This window comes from Mercenaria mercenaria, chromosome 4 (genome assembly GCF_021730395.1).
Source record: "Mercenaria mercenaria strain notata chromosome 4, MADL_Memer_1, whole genome shotgun sequence".
In the NCBI taxonomy this organism is placed as follows: domain Eukaryota; kingdom Metazoa; phylum Mollusca; class Bivalvia; order Venerida; family Veneridae; genus Mercenaria; species Mercenaria mercenaria.
The window spans coordinates 88,108,084-88,125,754 of NC_069364.1; the positions used below are offsets into that span (position 1 = coordinate 88,108,084).

The following is a 17,671-nucleotide window of genomic DNA, read 5'->3' on the forward strand; positions in this document are numbered from 1 at the left end:
CAGCATATAGAAAATTATGATTTACGACTTTTTGGTACATTTTAAAGTGGGAAAAGTATACATTTTCTGTTAGTATCATCCTTTGCTCATGTAGTTCAGTAGTTATGAGTCGGCTATTACCAAAATGTTGCACGATAGCATGGGGTACAAGAACGTAGGGAAAAAATTGAAATTCACCATGTTATCCCCCTTGTCTCTATATATGGTTTATATGTATTTTTTTTCAAAACATATAAAAGAAATTTTACCCCTCTATCATAGCACGTGACAGATCCCTGTGGTTGTACGACCTGAACTGTGTAATTGTCAGTAAGAGTCCAACAAAATGAAAATTATATCTAAAGCAAAATGTAATAATTTAATAGCATTTAGAAAATGTGAATGAAGTTACAGTAAACTGGTGTGAAGTGTTGCCTGAAATGCTTTTGCCACTGTTATGAGTCAGTAACCTCACAAGGCTCCCCTTTTTCTGTTATAAAATTTGGTACTTTTTAGGGACTTCAGCAGCATAGGAATTATTTTAAGAAAATCTGTATTTATGCAAGTTTCAAGTCTTGTTTAAAGGAATATGTCCTTAATGAATCAAACAGGTAGTCAAAATATGTTTGTGAGTTGGTTAATCGAATAGGGACCAAAAGTTTTTGTATCCATATCTAGAGGATAAATGGTAGACCTGCATTATTTGCTTATTGTGTTCTGGAAATTTTGCACGTCTCCTGTCTGTCTTAGTGTGCTTACTGACTCATAAGCAGTTTTAATGGATATGCCTTGTGAAGCAAAATTGTATGTTACTCAAAGATTTTTACCACTTGCATTTTTTTTAACTGCAAAATTAGATTCTAGGTTTAAGTACTGGCCTAGATTTCCAAGTTCCTGTTTCTGTTTTCCTTAAAAAGTGATAGAATGGCAAAAATAAAAGAACCCCATTTATGTCCCCTTTCATGTCAGATAATGCCCTCTGTCTCAAATACTAAAGCCTGTTTTCATGTTAGACAAAGTTGTTGAATAATTCATACTGTTTCGAAAACAAGACGCAACTGCTTACACAAGTTGTTAGCCAAGTATCTAGAAGGTGTTGACATCTATTGTTACAGGTGACAGTTTCTGTAAATAATTTTGAACAGCTGGCTTCAAACTTAGACACAGCATAATTAATGTACTAGCACAATTATACACATTGTTTGCTTCATTTATAAAGTTTATAAAACCTTAGTATAATACATGATTCATAATGCTATTGAACCATCTTATTAATATATGAGAATATGAATTTTACTTTTCATTTTAATAGTGGTACTCTTTAGCAAGCATGCATAAATTAATATCTGTCTTGGTAACACCTACAACGTACATGTAGTAGTATAGTGACATTAATTAAGATTACCACATTAACAGGACAACATGTTACATATTTAACCAGTATAACACAAAAGCAGGAACTAGGCTTGGTGTAATTTTACATGTGTGTAGAGAAACAACTTTGGAATTTGTATATTGCAGTTTTCTGACCAAAGTTGGTCTTTTGAAGCCGGCTGGTGCCCCAAACTGTGTGAGCCCCAGTCAGTCAGATATTCAGGGAAATGGACCAACGAAAGATACACCTGATATATCAACAGATAAATTAGAAGAATTAAGGTATGTTCTTACGTTAAGTGGCTTGTTACAGAAGACAGTACACCAAACTGTGATACACGCTCGTCTAAATGTTGAAAACATGATACTGAACTGTAGTTTTGATGTTCATTGTTCATACATTACTTTCAGTAGGTGCGCACTGTTTCTGAACTGAGATCTTTAGTTTGGCCTGTGTCCTGTGTAATTAGCAAAGGTTTTTCAAAATTTCTATATGGTGAAACTCCAATCTAAGTCTGGGAGGAACTATACCGTGTAAGAAAACAGGGCTGGATTTGATTTAATAAAATAAATTGTTACATTTTCTAATTAATATAACTGCAGCAAACAATGACAAATGAAGCACAGAAATGTGGAAACTTCATGGACCTTGCAAAAGTGTTCCCAAATACACTCGAAACCCGTTATAACGCTACTCGATATACCGCGGCATTCGTTATAACGCGGTAGGCCCTTGGCTCCGGAATTTTCGGGGGTTAAAAAAAAAAAAAACAAACAAAAAAACTGAGTCCGCGGATATTATTTAATTTGATTATAACCAGCGTTAAAACTACATGTACTTTGTACTTTGACACCTTTGCCATGACAACTTTGTGTCAAAAATCAATAATTGTCTGCTAGCTTACTTGTTTGCGTATCGCCTTTGTTAAAGTTTGAATACATGTAGATATGTGACAATCAGGCAATCAGTACCGTGTCAAAATTAGATTGTTTGTAACATTTGTTAGTCAACTATCAAACCGTTTAAGTTTGCACCAATTAAGCGGATGACATGAACACTTGAGTGAATAAAAAATCGAACAACAGGCCCAGTTTTGTAATAAAATGCAGCCGTTTTTCGTAATCATCACACTCAGTTCATTGGAATTAACGAAGATTCGACGAACTGAAAACCATATTGAGAATGTTTTCCCTTTTGAATATGGTATATTAACGACGGTGATTTAACAATTTTCAATCTTATTTATCGATTTTCTTCATGTTTTCAAAATTAAATTTTTTAAGACTGTCCACGTTTTTTCTCTTAGTTACATAAACCCTCAGTGCAATTGCATTGCGTATGTCACAACCGCGCATTCCTCACACAGCGTTATATATGTTTACTTCCGGGATACACAATTCCAACTTTCTTTTAGAATCACGACAAAATGAGAAGATAACACAGCGTTATAATTCTTTTAATGTATTTTTCAGTAGCATTTAAGGTAAATAAATGTCCCGTTATGTGATTCTTATTTCTTATTAACAAAAAACAGCGTCCAAAATACGTCTGATACATTACTGATGGGTGGGGTATTGCATATACCGCTGATACCATCAACCCGTGTTATAACTTTTAACCCTGCTAGATCCATGGGTCTCGAACCTTGGACCACGACTACAGCGTTATAACAGGGTCCCAGTGTATTACATTGAATTATGATTTTTTGAGAAAAGAATGCATTTACGATTGTGAGCCCCTTATTATTAAATTTTCTTTTCAGGACTCAGGCTAAAGATGCGCTGGAGTCATTTGATACAGCAATTCAATCTGGTGCCAATGTACAGAATGGTCCTGTTTGATACTTGCCGACACAGACAGTTGAAAAAGAAAACCTGGTTCATGTTATAATACTGTGATTACACGGCAGCTGTGTATATAGTCTGTCTATCATAATGCGTTACGTGTAAAACCTAACAACATTGTTCCACAGGTGAACAATGAGTGACCTTGACTTAACTCAAGGTCACTGTGTTACCTAATAAGGAAAAAGTAAAATAAAAACTAGTACAGCGTCGACCTGCTGAAAGGTCGGTGTTACTGTATATAGAGATAATGCTGTGATCGTGATTGCAAATTTCAGTATGTAGAGACGTGTAGTGTTGTTGCTAGAGATAATTGACTTTAGTTAAACAATTGATAGTAGACTCATAAAAGCACCAGCATATTGGAATATATAGCCGCATAGAAATGCATGAAAATACAGCATATGATGCATAAAATCCTTACATTTTAGTTTGTAAATCTGTAAAGACATGATGGGTTTTAGCGAGATAGGATTGTTTTTAAAATGACTTGCATTGGAAAAAAAATCTACATCACCATTCTGCCCGCTGGCCAAAATAGTAAATGGATTCATTAAGCAGCTGTTTATATCATATAAGCTTTTACAATTTCTGGGCTTGCATACAGTGAATTAGTTCCTGTTTGTTAATAAGGTTGTGTATTTGAAATGCAAAGTGGTGGATTTGAATTCCCCTAGTCATAAATGTTGAAGGTACAAATAATGATATCCAGTAGATAGGTAGGTCATTGGTTATTAGTATTTAAGGTGATTGGTCCAAAATGACAGTTATCTCATATGGAGAACACAGGATAAAACAGAAATTGTTAATAACCGTTACAGAGCTACTACCTTAAATACCTGCCTGGTGACAAACGATAACACATTTCTCATTCTGGACCACTAAGGCATATTGTACTTGTATTTATAGTTGCCTGCCTATTTATTGGTTTCATTCAACATTTCACCTACTACTGGGAAAAATCTACAGAAGCTGTACACATTTAGTTTAAAATAATTTATGCGTATATGTGATATACCAGCATTTTCATGGTATGATTGTTTGCAAACCATTAACAGGTTAAAGTCGTACAATATTAGTCGAGATAAAAGTGTAATGTTTGATTTGGTGAATCTTAATGCATTGTCATCAGTCGTGTACATTTCAGTGTAATGATAAATCCGATTTAATATGGTGCTTCGTTTCAATTTATTATCTGTAGACAAAAATGAAAGGACCCCATTGGCCTATTTGCGTAATATAAATAGGTGTTTGCATTGCCTGTGATTATTAAGTATTTTCAGAAAACTTGAAAGGATGTATGTTGTATGTAACATGAAATAACTCATTTAGATATATGCATCTCATGATATGTAAAATAAAAGATTTCAGTGATTAAGAAATTCTTACTTAATTACTTTGTACCTACATACACATTTTTAGCTCACCTGTCACAAAGTGACAAGGTGAGCTTTTGTGATCGCGCGGTGTCCGTCGTGCATGCGTCTGTCCGTAAACTTTTGCTTGTGACCACTCTAGAGGTTACATTTTTCATGGGATTTTAATGAAAGTTGGTCAGAATGTTCATCTTGATGAAATCTAGGTCAAGTTCGAAACTGGGTCACGATCTTCAAAAACTACGTCAGTAGGTCTAAAAATAGAAAAACCTTGTGACCTCTCTAGAGGCCATATATTTCAAAAGATCTTCATGAAAATTGGTCAGAATGTTCAGCTTGATGATATCTAGGTCAAGTTCGAAACTGGGTCACGTGCCGTCAAAAACTAGGTCAGTAGGTCTAAAAATAGAAAAACCTTGTGACCTCTCTAGAGGCCATATATTTCACAAGATCTTCATGAAAATTGGTCAGAATGTTCAGCTTGATGATATCTAGGTCAAGTTCGAAACTGGGTCACGTGCAATCAAAAACTAGGTCAGTAGGTCTAAAAATAGAAAAACCTTATGACCTCTCTAGAGGCCATACTTTTGAATGGATCTCCATAAAAATTGGTCAGAATGTTCACCTTGATGATATCTAGGTCAAGTTTGAAACTGGGTCACGTGCCATAAAAAACTAGGTCAGTAGGTCAAATAATAAAAAAACCTTGTGACCTCTCTAGAGGCCATACTTTTCTTGGGATCTTTATGAAAGTTGGTCTGAATATTCATCTTGATGATATCTAGGTCAAGTTTGAAACTGGGTCAACTACGGTCAAAAACTAGGTCATTAGGTCTAACATTATTAAAATCTTTTGACCTCTCTAGAGGCCATATTTTTCAATGGATATTCATGAAAATTGGTCAGAATGTTCACCTTGATGATATTTAGGTCAGTTTCGAAACTGGGTCACGTGCGGTCAAAAACTAGGTCAGTAGGTATAAAAGTAGAAAAACCTTTTGACCTCTCTAGAGGCCATATTTTTCATGAGATCTTCATGAAAATTAGTGAGAATGTTCACTTTGATGATATCTAGGTAAAGTTCAAAACAGGGTCACGTACCTTCGAAAACTAGGTCAATAGGTCAAATAATAGAAAAACCTTGTGACCTCTCTAGAGACCATATTTTTCAATGGATCTTCATGAAAATTGGTCAGAATTTTTATCTTAATAATATCTAGGTCAAGTTCAAAACTGGGTCACATGAGCTCAAAAACTAGGTCACTATGTCAAATAATAGAAAAAACGACTCGTACTCAAAACTGGGTCATGTGGGAAGAGGTGAGCGATTCAGGACCATCATGGTCCTCTTGTTTTTCTCAGTTTGATGCTTTAAAAAAAAAAATTAAGTATAAGTTACCAAAATAAAGCAGAATTTTCCATTCCTCTTATGAAAATTATAGATCAGACAAAAAACAGTTGGATGCAGATTGTATAGAGAAAATTGTGAGTATGAAAATGGGTTTGATTTTTTTGAAAACTTCCCTATCTTCTTAATTTTAGATTAGCAGCTTTTTATGTGCTTTTTTTGCTGAGGAACACAAATTTGATTTGAGTTATTAAGTATTATTAAAGCAAAAGAAATTGTTTGCCACAACTGCTAATATTTTGAGATTGCTAAGAAAGCTTTAGCTGAGAACAGAAGAGTCTGTATTTGCATGTATAAGCACTTCATTGTTGGTATTTAGGTTATGCATTGCCTGTATGGGCACCAACTCAGTAAGAATGTTAGTCAATGTAGGCTTTGATATAGTGCAAGATGCTCCAAGTTTCCATTTTTATGTCCCAAGTGTAAGTGTCTGACAGGGTACCTGGATTTAAAGTCAGTAAGACTCTAAATTTTAGTGGAGGAGCAGGGGGGTTCAAACTCACAACCCTGGATATATAGTCTTGCGTCTTAACTACTGGATCACTTTTTCCCCTTTATTTTTAGAATGCTTCCCTTCTTGGGACTGTATGTGTGAAGTATAGTGTGACAGATACTGTGATTGGTTAAAATCTTGCTGGATCTCACTTTATATGCAACTTAATTTTTCTGTTTTGTGGATCTAATTAAAAGAATGTCAGTAACAAAAGGTTCAATCCCAATTTGTATACTATATTTATACTGTTTGTTAAGAAAAAAATTGGATGAATTCTGTTTTTGAGAGGCAATGTATATATACTTCAGTTCATACAGAATGTGTATCGCAAGTACTTGTGAGATTTAAGAATGTTTTAAACTTCATTATTTCTATGTTTAACAACTTGATCCAATTTCTTTCTCAGTTTATTAAGAAAAAAAGTATTTTCTAGTGTTAAGGCTAGTATAACTTAATTGATTTAATCAACATATATAGTTGATAGTATCAGGAAGATTGATGTATTTCCAAATGTAAGCAAAAATGTGACTTTTCATTTTAAAGGAGGCTATATAATACAATTTATTAACATTTAAACTAGCTGAAAGTGCTTTAATACATGTCAATTGGCTGTTAATTTATCATTGTAATTGTAATAATTTTAGATTAGCGGCTTCTTTTGAAATATTACTGAATCAGAGTTTCCCCAAGATTTTTAAATAAATTTGCTGGAATTTGTTCTATTCTGTTATATGAATAATCATGTTTATAGATGCATCTGTAAACTGACTTAAATATAAATGGAAACAGATTTATATCCATGAATATTTGAGTGTTTTTGCGTAACATGCAACTATAAATTTTCTAGATACATTTGTTTATTTTTTTGTGTCAATTCTGTTTTCCCCATCAGAAAAAAACATTTGGTCATTATTTTCATTTTCATTTGTTGAATATATTTAAAATTCTATTTAAGAAGCCCTGAATGTGAAAAAGGCTTTTATTTGTTGAAATCAATTGAAGAGTTTTTCAAATTATATATTTGTTTCCAAATTCGCATTTATTTATTATTTTTGTTGGACCATCTATTTTTTTTCACCAAACTAACATTATTTATTCATCATAGACTATCCACCCATTGCATTTTCCTCTGTCATCCATTTGAAAATCCGCTGTGAAACACCACAATTGATTTTGATCTAGAATCAAGAAGTTGTATAATAGACACCATCTGAACAGCAGTATGAAATAATTTTATACAAAATAATATTTTTGTCTTCTGAAGTACAGTTGGTCTATTTCTTGTTCACAAAGTGCGAAATTCAAGTTCCGACTTGCTGTGCATGTGCTTTGTTTAAACAAAACAAAACAAAGATTTGATACTTTGTTTGCTACCAGTTCCATGATTTGATTTGATTTTAATGAAGTATTGTAGGGAAGTCACATTTTAGTTTAGTTACCTGTAGAAGAAAATATTGATTTTTAGAATGAAAATTGCTTACAAATGTTCCCAGAATGTAAGTAACATTGTAAACAAAGGACGATTTTGACATTAGATTATTCTTGTTTATTTTGGCATTTGTTTTATTTCATGGCAGTAATCAGTGATTTTTTCAAATTCAGATAAAATAATTTCATGGTAGAATTATTTTAAAAAGTGCACTTTTTATTAAAATCTGCTTTTAACTTGTGTTTTTAAGTTGAAATCTGCATATTTTGAATAATTTGAGGTTTGGCTGTCATGGGAAATTATGTAATTGATCAATGATGTGTAGACTGCAGCTTTGACTTCATAGGGCACACCGAAATATTACAGATTTGTCAAAATTGCAACACTCCAAAAACTGTAAACCACAGGTAAAAAACAGTGACTCATTGGCAATGTTTAATTATAGAAACATACTTCTTTATGTTGTCTGTAAAATATATAGAAAATAATTTGATTTGAAATTGTCTGTACCTACAAAATACCAACTAAGTTGTAATTAATATTTCTGTCGAGCTGCTTGCGGTGAACTCGATATAGTCACCACTCGGTGTATGTGTGTGTCTGTCTGATTTTGTCCGAACCATAACTTTGACATGCATGGACCAATCTTGTTTATATTTGACATGAATGTTTACCTCAATGAGGAGGCATGTCATGTGCAAACCCCATGTTCCTATCTCAAAGGTCAAGGTCACAGTTGGAGGTCAAAGGTCAAATTGAAGTTTGTCCGGAGCATTTCTTCTTCATGCATGGTGGGACTTTGATGTAACTTAGCATGAATGTTCACCATTATGAGACGGAGTGTAATGCGCAAGAACCAGGTCCCTAAGTCCAAGGTTAAGGTCACGCTTGACAGCTGGCGGGCTCGACATTCTGCTGTGGGCATACTTGTTTTAATACTTTATAAACAGTGCTGTTCTTGAAAATTTATATATTTGTTAGAATTTGGAGTGTTGCCCCTTTAAAGATGGTTTCCTTAACACTTGTAATCCCTTGAAACTGGAATTACTTTTAATAACATATATGGGTAAATCATAAATTGCAAGGCAGAAATAAAGATTGTCATATAAACATACAATCATACTAAGTTTTTGAAAGATACTCAGCTTTTCAGTATGTCATACATGTATTGGGCTCAGTTTGTCAGAATTTCATAAATGTACATGTAACTGACCTGATATTTCATCACTCGTAGTGTTCGATAAGCCAAAGCCATGTAGCATTGCCACAGAGTAAATGACTAATGCAAAATAAATATATAATAGCCTTGAATAGGGTTGTTGCATAATTATAATATGTTCATGTATAAAAATGTTTTTTTTTTATTTGCCGATGCGTTAATTCTTAATCATTGTTTTCACTTTTTGTTACCAAAGATTAAATATGTGTAAATAATGATTTGGTAGCAAAAAGTATTATGAAATTTTGTTATGGATAAATGCATATAAAGTTGATGAATGTCTCGAGGTTTTGGCATTTGTTAATTTTTTTAGCCTGTTGAAGTAAAGTTGTAATTTATTTCTAAGCTGTATATAAATAGTATTTTATGTGCGAATCAAACAGAGAAATGTACTATAAGAGTGTTTATTTTGTCTCTTGATCATAGATTTCCACATAATCTACCTGTATCATGAAAAAAAAAGAAATAATAAAATTCTGATGCAGAAATGCCTTTCTTATTATTACTTGCCTTGTATACATTCAGTCAATAGTAAGGCATCTGGCCTGATCTTGGATTCTGAAGTTTAAATTCATTTTGGCAGCCAGGCACAAAACCACAGCATCTGAATGGCTGTTTTTATGAGGACAAATTTTATGCACCCAGTGTCTAAGACCCAGGAGACTTGGTGTTTGAACTGTCAGTCAGTCTATTCGTTATGCTGGTGTACTCAATTCCTAGTTTCCATTCAAGTAAAAGGAAACTTTTTATATGTTATCAATATGAAGTGGACATGCACATTTTTTTCGGGACATTTGTGTACAATTTTTTTTTTTTCTGTGTAAGAGTTATGGCCATTCGGACGTTAAAATATTACATCTGTAATTTGTGTACTCTACTCGATAAAGTTTCCATTTAACTGAAATGAAACCTGGTATATATCATCAATATAAAATGGAAATGTGCATATTGTGGAGACTTGCATGTCCGTTTTTAGCTCGACTATTCATAGAATAGTAGAGCTATTGGACTCACCCATGTGTCCGCGTCCCGATTTGGTTAAGGTTTTGTATGTAAGCTGGTATCTCAGTAACCACTTGTGGGAATGGATTGAAACTTCACACACTTATTCACTGTGATAAACTGACCTACACTGCACAGGTTCCATAACTCTATTTTGCTTTTTACAAAATTATGCCCCTTTTCCGACTTAGAAATTCTTGGTTAGGGTTTTGTATGTAAGCTGGTATCTCAGTAACCACTTGTAGGAACGGATTGAAACTTCACACACTTATTCACTGTGATAAACTGACCTACATTTCACAGGTTCCATAACTCTGTTTTGCTTTTTTACAAAATTATGTCCCCTTTTCGACCTCGAAATTCTTGGTTTAGGTTTTGTATGTAAGCTGGTATCTCAGTAACAACTTGTGGGAATGGATTGAAACTTCACACACTTATTCACTGTGATAAACTGACCTACATTGCACAGGTTCCATAACTCTGTTTTGCTTTTAAGCTCACCTGAGCAATGCTCAGGTGAGTTTTTTTTGATCACTCGATGTCCGTCGTCTGTCTGTCTGTCTGTCTGTCGTCTGTCAACATTTAGCTTGTGTATGCGATAGAGGCTGTATTTTTCAATTAATCTTCATGAATATTGGTCAGAATGATAACCTTGATGAAATCTAGGCCGAGTTCGAAAATGGGTCATCTCGGGTCAAAAACTAGGTCACTAGGTCAAATCAAAGAAAAACCTTGTGTATGCGATAGAGGCTGTATTTTTCAATTGATCTTCATGAATATTGGTCAGAATGATAACCTTGATGAAATCTAGGCGGAGTTCGAAAATGGGTCATCTCGGGTCAGAAACTAGGTCACTAGGTCAAATCAAAGAAAAACCTTGTGTATGCGATAGAGGCTGTATTTTTCAATTGATCTTCATGAATATTGGTCAGAATGATTGCCTTGATGAAATCTAGGCCGAGTTCGAAAATGGGTCATCTCGGGTCAAAAACTAGGTCACTAGGTCAAATCAAAGAAAAACCTTGTGTATGCAATAGAGGCTGTATTTTTCATTTGATCTTCATGAATATTGGTCAGAATGATTGCCTTGATGAAATCTAGGCCGAGTTCGAAAATGGGTCATCTCGGGTCAAAAACTAGGTCACTAGGTCAAATCAAAGAAAAACCTTGTGTATGCGATAGAGGCTGTATTTTTCAATTATTCTTCATGAATATTGGTCAGAATGATAATCTTGATGAAATCTAGGCCGAGTTAGAAAATGGGTCATCTCGAGTCAAAAACTAGGTCACTAGGTCAAATCAAAGAAAAACCTTGTGTATGCGATAGAGGCTGTACTTTTCAATTGATCTTCATGAATATTGGTCAGAATGATTGTCTTGATGAAATCTAGGCCGAGTTTGAAAATGGGTCAACCTGGGTCAAAAACTAGGTCACTAGGTCAAATCAAATAAAAACCTTGTGTATGCGATAGAGGCGGTATTTTTCAATTGATTTTCATGAATATTGGTCAGAATGAATACCTTGATGAAATCTAGGCCGAGTTAGAAAATGGGTCATCTCGGGTCAAAAACTAGGTCACTAGGTCAAATCAAGGAAAAACCTTGTGTATGTAATAGAGGCTGTATTTTTCAACTGATCTTTCATGAAATTTAGCCAGAATGATTACCTTGATAAAATCTAGGCCGAGTTCGAAAATGGGTCATCTGGGGTCAAAAACTAGGTCACTAGGTCAAGTCGAAGAAAAACATTGTGTATGCAATAGAGGATGTAGTTTTCAATTGATCTTCATGAATTTTGGTCAGAGTGATTGCCTTGATGAAATCTAGGTCGAGTTTGAATATGGGTTATCTGAGGTCAAAAACTAGGTCACTATGTCAAATTAAAGAAAAATCTTGTGTATGCGATAGAGACTGTTTTTTTCAATTGATTTTTATGAAATTTGGTCAGGATGATTGCCTTAATGAAATCTAGGTCGAATTTGAATATGGGTCATCTGAGGTCAAAAACTAGGTCACTTGGTCAAATCAAAGAAAAAACTTGTGTATGTGATAGAGGCTGTATTTTTCAATTGATCTTCATGAATTTTGGTCAGAATGATTGCCCTGATAAAATCTAGGTCGAGTTTGAACATGGGTCATCTAGGGTCAAAAACTAGGTCATATCTAAGAAAATGCTTGTTTTATCGCAAGAGACCAATTTTTTGGTCCAATCTTAATGAAAATTGGTCAGAATATTTGTTTCCATGAAATCACTAGGTCAAACATGTTTTACACTGTTATGGTGTGTTTCTTGGGTGAGCGACCTAGGGCCATCTTGGCCCTCTTGTTTATGAAATTATGCCCCCTTTTTGACTTAGAAATTCTTGGTTAAGGTTTTGTATGTAAGCTAGTATCTCAGTACACACTAATGGGAATGGATTGAAACTTCACACACTTGGTCACTGTCATGATCTTACATGCACTGTATATGTCCCATAACTCTACTTTGCAATTTTTTCAAAATTATGCCCCTTTTTCGACTCAGCAGTTTTTGGTTAAGTTTTTGTATGTAAGCTGGTATTTCATTATCTACTTATGGGAAAGGATTGAAACTTCACGCACTTGTTCACTTTATGAGCTGATAAGCACTGTGAAGGTTCTATAAGCCTTTTTCCAATTTTTAAAAAAATATGCCCCTTTTTCGACTTTTGCAGGCCTCCTAGTGAAACCTTTAAAAACCTTTAATTTCAGAGCAAACCTATAAAACCTCTAAATCTTCTGAAAAAACCTTTAAAACGGCCAAATAGCCTGTAATTTTCACTCAAAACCTATATTTTTGTTCAGACTGCTTGCCGTGCCAGTTTAAAGCAAGTACTGGTTATACTACTGTATTTCTTCCTCCCTTTTAAGTGTTGTTATTAGGATACTGCTTGTGTATCTTTCATCTTGAGTTTTTCAGAATGCTGTTGTGTTCACCTGACCACATACATTAGATGTTTTTAGTAAATACCTATTTATATTATGTGTATTCAACGAGAATTCCGACAAAAATAGCCTTTATTTACTCTGTTTTTTTAATATTTTACACTAAAAGGCCTTTATTTCCATAGATTGGAGCCTTTTTAAAAACCTTTATTTTTGTTCAAGCCTGCTAGGAGGCCAGCTTTTGTATTCATTCAATTGACAAGGCTGTTGAATAGTCGAGCGTTGCTGTCCTCCGACAGCTCTTGTTTACCTTGACTATTTGAAAAAAAATTTAATGTCCACCACAAGTTTTGCATGTAAGCAGGTTTCTCAAAAGAATACTTGTCTAAATGCTGTTTAATTTCGCAGATGTCTGCAACATAAATTGAATAACCTCCCAGGGCAAGTTTCAAAATTCCGGCTTATATTTTAGCAAAATTGTGCCCCATTTTAACTTAGAAATTTGCTTAAGTTATGCATATAAGCAGGTTTCCCAGAAACAACTAGGCCAAATGCTTTCACTTTTTACAGACCTGTGTCTGGCATCATGAATTTACCCAACAAGGCATGTATTCCCGATTTAAACAGGAATGTTGTGAAAGTTTTACATGTAAGCATGTTTCTCAGGAACTACATGGCTAAATGTATTTAGATTATCCTTACATCTTTGGCACCATGAGATGACTTTCACATAACAAGATTCATAGTTCTAGCTTACATTTTGAAAACTTCTGCCCCTTTTTCAGTTTAGAAAATTTTACTAAAGCCTTTTTATTTCGCCTGAGCAAGAAAAAGGTGAGCTGTTGTGACTGGTCATCGTCCGGTGTCGTGCGTCAACATTTGCTTTGTTAACACTCTAGAGGCCACAGTTTTGACCCAATCTTTATGAAACTTGGTCAGAATGTTTGTTTTGATGATCTTTAGGTCATGTGGATTCAAAACTTAGGTCAGTAGGCCAGATCAAAGGAAAATCTTGTTAACACTAGAGTCCACAGTTTAAGTTTGAAACTTGTGGGAATTGGTCAGAATGTTTGGCTTGATAACCTCTAGGTCAAGTTCGAATATGTGTCAGGTGGGGTCAAAAACTAACTCACAAGGCCAGATCAAAGGAAAGTCTTGTTACCACTCTAGAGACCACATTTTAAGTTTGAAACTCCTGAGAATTGGTCAGAATGTTTGTCTTGATGACTTCTAGGTCAAGTTTGAATCTGGGTTATGTGGGGTCAAAAACCAGGTCACCCAATCAAAAAATCAAAGGAAAACCTTGTGTATGCAATAGGGGCTGCATTTTACACTGGTTCTTCATGAAATTTGATCAGAATGTTTGTCTTGATGAAATATAAGTGAAGTTCGAATATGGGTCATCTGGGATCAAAAACTAGGTCACCTGGTCAAATAAAAGAAAAACCTTGTGTATGCATCAGGGGCTGCATTTTTCACTGGATCTTGATGAAATTTGATCAGAATGTTTGTCTTGATGAAATTTAGGTCAAGTTCGAATATGGGTCATCTGGGATCAAAACCTAGGTCACATGATCAAATCAAAGAAAAACCTTGTATATGCAATAGGGGCTGCATTTTTCACTGAATATTCGAGGAATTCAATCAGAATGTTTGTCTTGATGAAATCTTGGTCAAGTTAGAATATGGGTCATCTGGGAGCAAAAACTAGATCACCCGATCAAATAAAAGAAAAACCTTGTGTATGCAATAGGGGCTGCATTTTTCACTGGATCTTCATGAAATTTGATCAGAATGTTTGTCTTGATGAATTTAGGTCAAGTTCGAATATGAGTCATCTGGGGTCTAAAACTAGGTCGTTCGGTCAAATAACAGAAAAACTGTGTGTGCCATAGGGGCTGCATTTTTCACAAGATATTTATGAAATTTGGTCAGAATGATCTTCTTGATGACCTGTAGGTCAAGTTCGAATAGGGGCTGCATTTTTCATCTGATGTGCATGAAACTTGGTCAGAATGTTTGTCCCAGAGTTCTTATCTGGGTCATGTGGGGTTAAAAACTAGGTCATCAGGTCAAATCAAAGAAAAAGCTTGTTTACACTTGGAGGACACTTTTTTATTCAATCTTTACGAAACTTTGTCAGAATGTTTATCATGAAGTCTTGGATAATTTGAATCTGGGTCACATGGAGTCAAAAGCTATGTCACTAGGTCAAATCAAAGGAATTTTTTGTATAATTATATTTTTTTAGCTCACCTGTCACGTCTCGGTTCCTTTCGAAAACTGGCCAGATCCCTTCATGGGTTGCAGAGTTATGGCCCCTGAAAGGGCCAAAATTTTCTAATTTTTGCTTGTGAACACGATGGAGACATCATTTTGCAATCAACTTTAATTAAACTTGCACACAACTTGTATTGGCATAATATCTCGGTTCCTTTCGAAAACTGGCCAGATCCCATTATGGGTTCCAGAGTTATGGCCCCTTAAAGGTCCAAAATTTGCTATTTTGGCTTTTGCTGTCATTTAGAGACTTCATTTATGGTTTGATTTGATACAAACTTGCAAAATATCTCCAACAACAATAAATCTTGGATTCCATGATGAATCTGTCAGATCCGATCATAGGTTCTAGAGTTATTTCATTTCTGATTACCTCCCCTGATTTTAATCAAAATGGATTTATATCAGTATGTACTTATAGGACTCATTTGAAATTTCATTATTGTCATTAGTTGGACTCAGACAATCGGGGTAGATAACTATGGACTGATTTTATGTCAAATTACCTCCCTTTATTTCAAATTAAAATGGGTATAATCTCCGTAACTAATGAATATACTGATCTGAAATTTCATTTATGCCATCAAATGGACTTGCGACAATCAGTGAAGATACATATTGACTGAATTTATGACAAATTACCACTCTTTATTTTTTATGTAAATCAATATACCTAGCAGCTTCTAATGAGATTGGTTTGAAACGTTATTTATGTCTTCCATGGTAAGAAATTTCTACTTTTACTTACTTTTCTAATATATTATTGTAAAGGCTTGTACCCTGTATCTTCTACATGCATATACCAATGCATGATTACCTCCCCTGATTTTAATAAAAATGGATTTATCTCAGTAAGTATTTATAGGACTTGTTTGAAATTTCATTATTGTCACTGGTTGGACTGAGACAATCAGGGTAGATAACTATGGACTGATTTTATGTTGAATTACTTCCCTTTGTTTCAAATTAAAATGGGTGTATCTCAGTAACCAATGAAGATACTGATTTGAAATGTCATTTATGCCATCAAATGGACTCGGACAATCAGGGTAGATAACTTTTGACTGAATTTATGACAAATTACCTCTCTTTATTTTATGTAAATGATATACCTCAGCAGCATCTAATGAGATTGGTTTTAAATGTTATTTAAGTCTTCCAGGGTAAGGAATAGTCATGCTCGTACAAAAATGCAGCATTTGAGCCTAGGACCTTCGCCCTGACTAGTATGTGACCCATAGTTCAAAGGGACTGTTACAAGAAAATATTAATCCTGATGATAATTAATGTGTATGCCTATGTGATCTATGTCAAAACTTGATCTTATCATTAAGAGCAATGGTATTCAGGTGAGCGATATAGGCCCGTTTGTTTACACTTAGAGGCCACTTTTTTGCTTCAATCTTCACAAAACTTTGTCAGAATGTTTGTCTCCATGAAATCTTGGACGAGTTCTAATCTTGGTTATGTGGGGTCAAAAAAAGTCACTAGGTCAAATCAAAGAAAGTGCTTGTTTACACCCAAGAGGCCACCAGGCCTTAAGTATGGAGCAATATTTTTTATTTGGCATAAGTGTTCACCTCCATGAGACGGAGTGTCGCACGCAAATCACCTATCTCAAAGGTCAAATGTCACACCTATGACTGTGTCAAAGGTCAGTTTAGAGCTTGTCCGGCTGTAACTGCCATGCTTAAAGCAATGTTTTTTTTTATTCGGCATAAATGTTTGCCTCAATGAGACGAAGTGTCGTGCACAACTCCCAGGCCCCTACCGCAAAGGTCAAGGTCCAACTTAGGGGTCAAAGGTCTTTTTAGAGCTTGTCCATGCCACAACTTCAACATGCATTTAACAACCTTATTTTTATTTGGCATAAATGTTTGCATCAACGAGACGGAGTGTCACACGCAAACTCCAGGCCCCTATCTCAAAGGTCAAGGTGCCACTTAGGGGTCAAAGGTCATATAAGGTCTTAGGCCATAACTTTGACATATGCATCAATCCTTTTGGTATTTGGCAGATCCCTTTTTTGTGGACATTTAATAAAATTTCTTCCTTTTTTGAGTCGGCTAAACGATGAAATCGTTTTGACGAGTCCTTGCTATCCAGCGATTCTCTAAGTCTAAATGGACCAAATAACACAGTGAAGGGATGTAGTTCCATTAGATTTCTCAAACTTCAAACAGTTCACTGCATGAATGAAGTTAAGTTGTGTGAATTCTCTTTGCTATGACCAATATACGATGTAATCTGTCATATTTATGACTTGTAATTGTGCAACACTCGAATGTAACTCATTAAGCATAAATGTGCATTTTATGAATTGCGCAGGCTTACAAAGCTTGCGTAACATCCAGCGAAAGAC

General features: G+C 34.8%; 1 protein-coding gene across 5 annotated transcripts in view; it reads left to right on the plus strand.

The window, feature by feature from the left end:
- The window catches only part of LOC123552376 (serine/threonine-protein phosphatase 6 regulatory subunit 3-like), a 71,671-nt gene extending 62,060 nt beyond the window's left edge, over positions 1-9,611 (plus strand). For all 5 annotated transcript variants that reach the window (XM_045341995.2, XM_045341998.2, XM_045341999.2 and 2 more), the window contains 2 exons: positions 1,501-1,635; positions 3,117-9,611. In XM_045341995.2, coding sequence (XP_045197930.1) covers positions 1,501-1,635; positions 3,117-3,195 — 214 coding nt within the window. In that variant the 3' untranslated portion in view covers positions 3,196-9,611. The remainder of the gene's footprint in view (positions 1-1,500; positions 1,636-3,116) is intronic.
- The last annotated feature ends 8,060 nt before the right edge of the window (positions 9,612-17,671 follow it).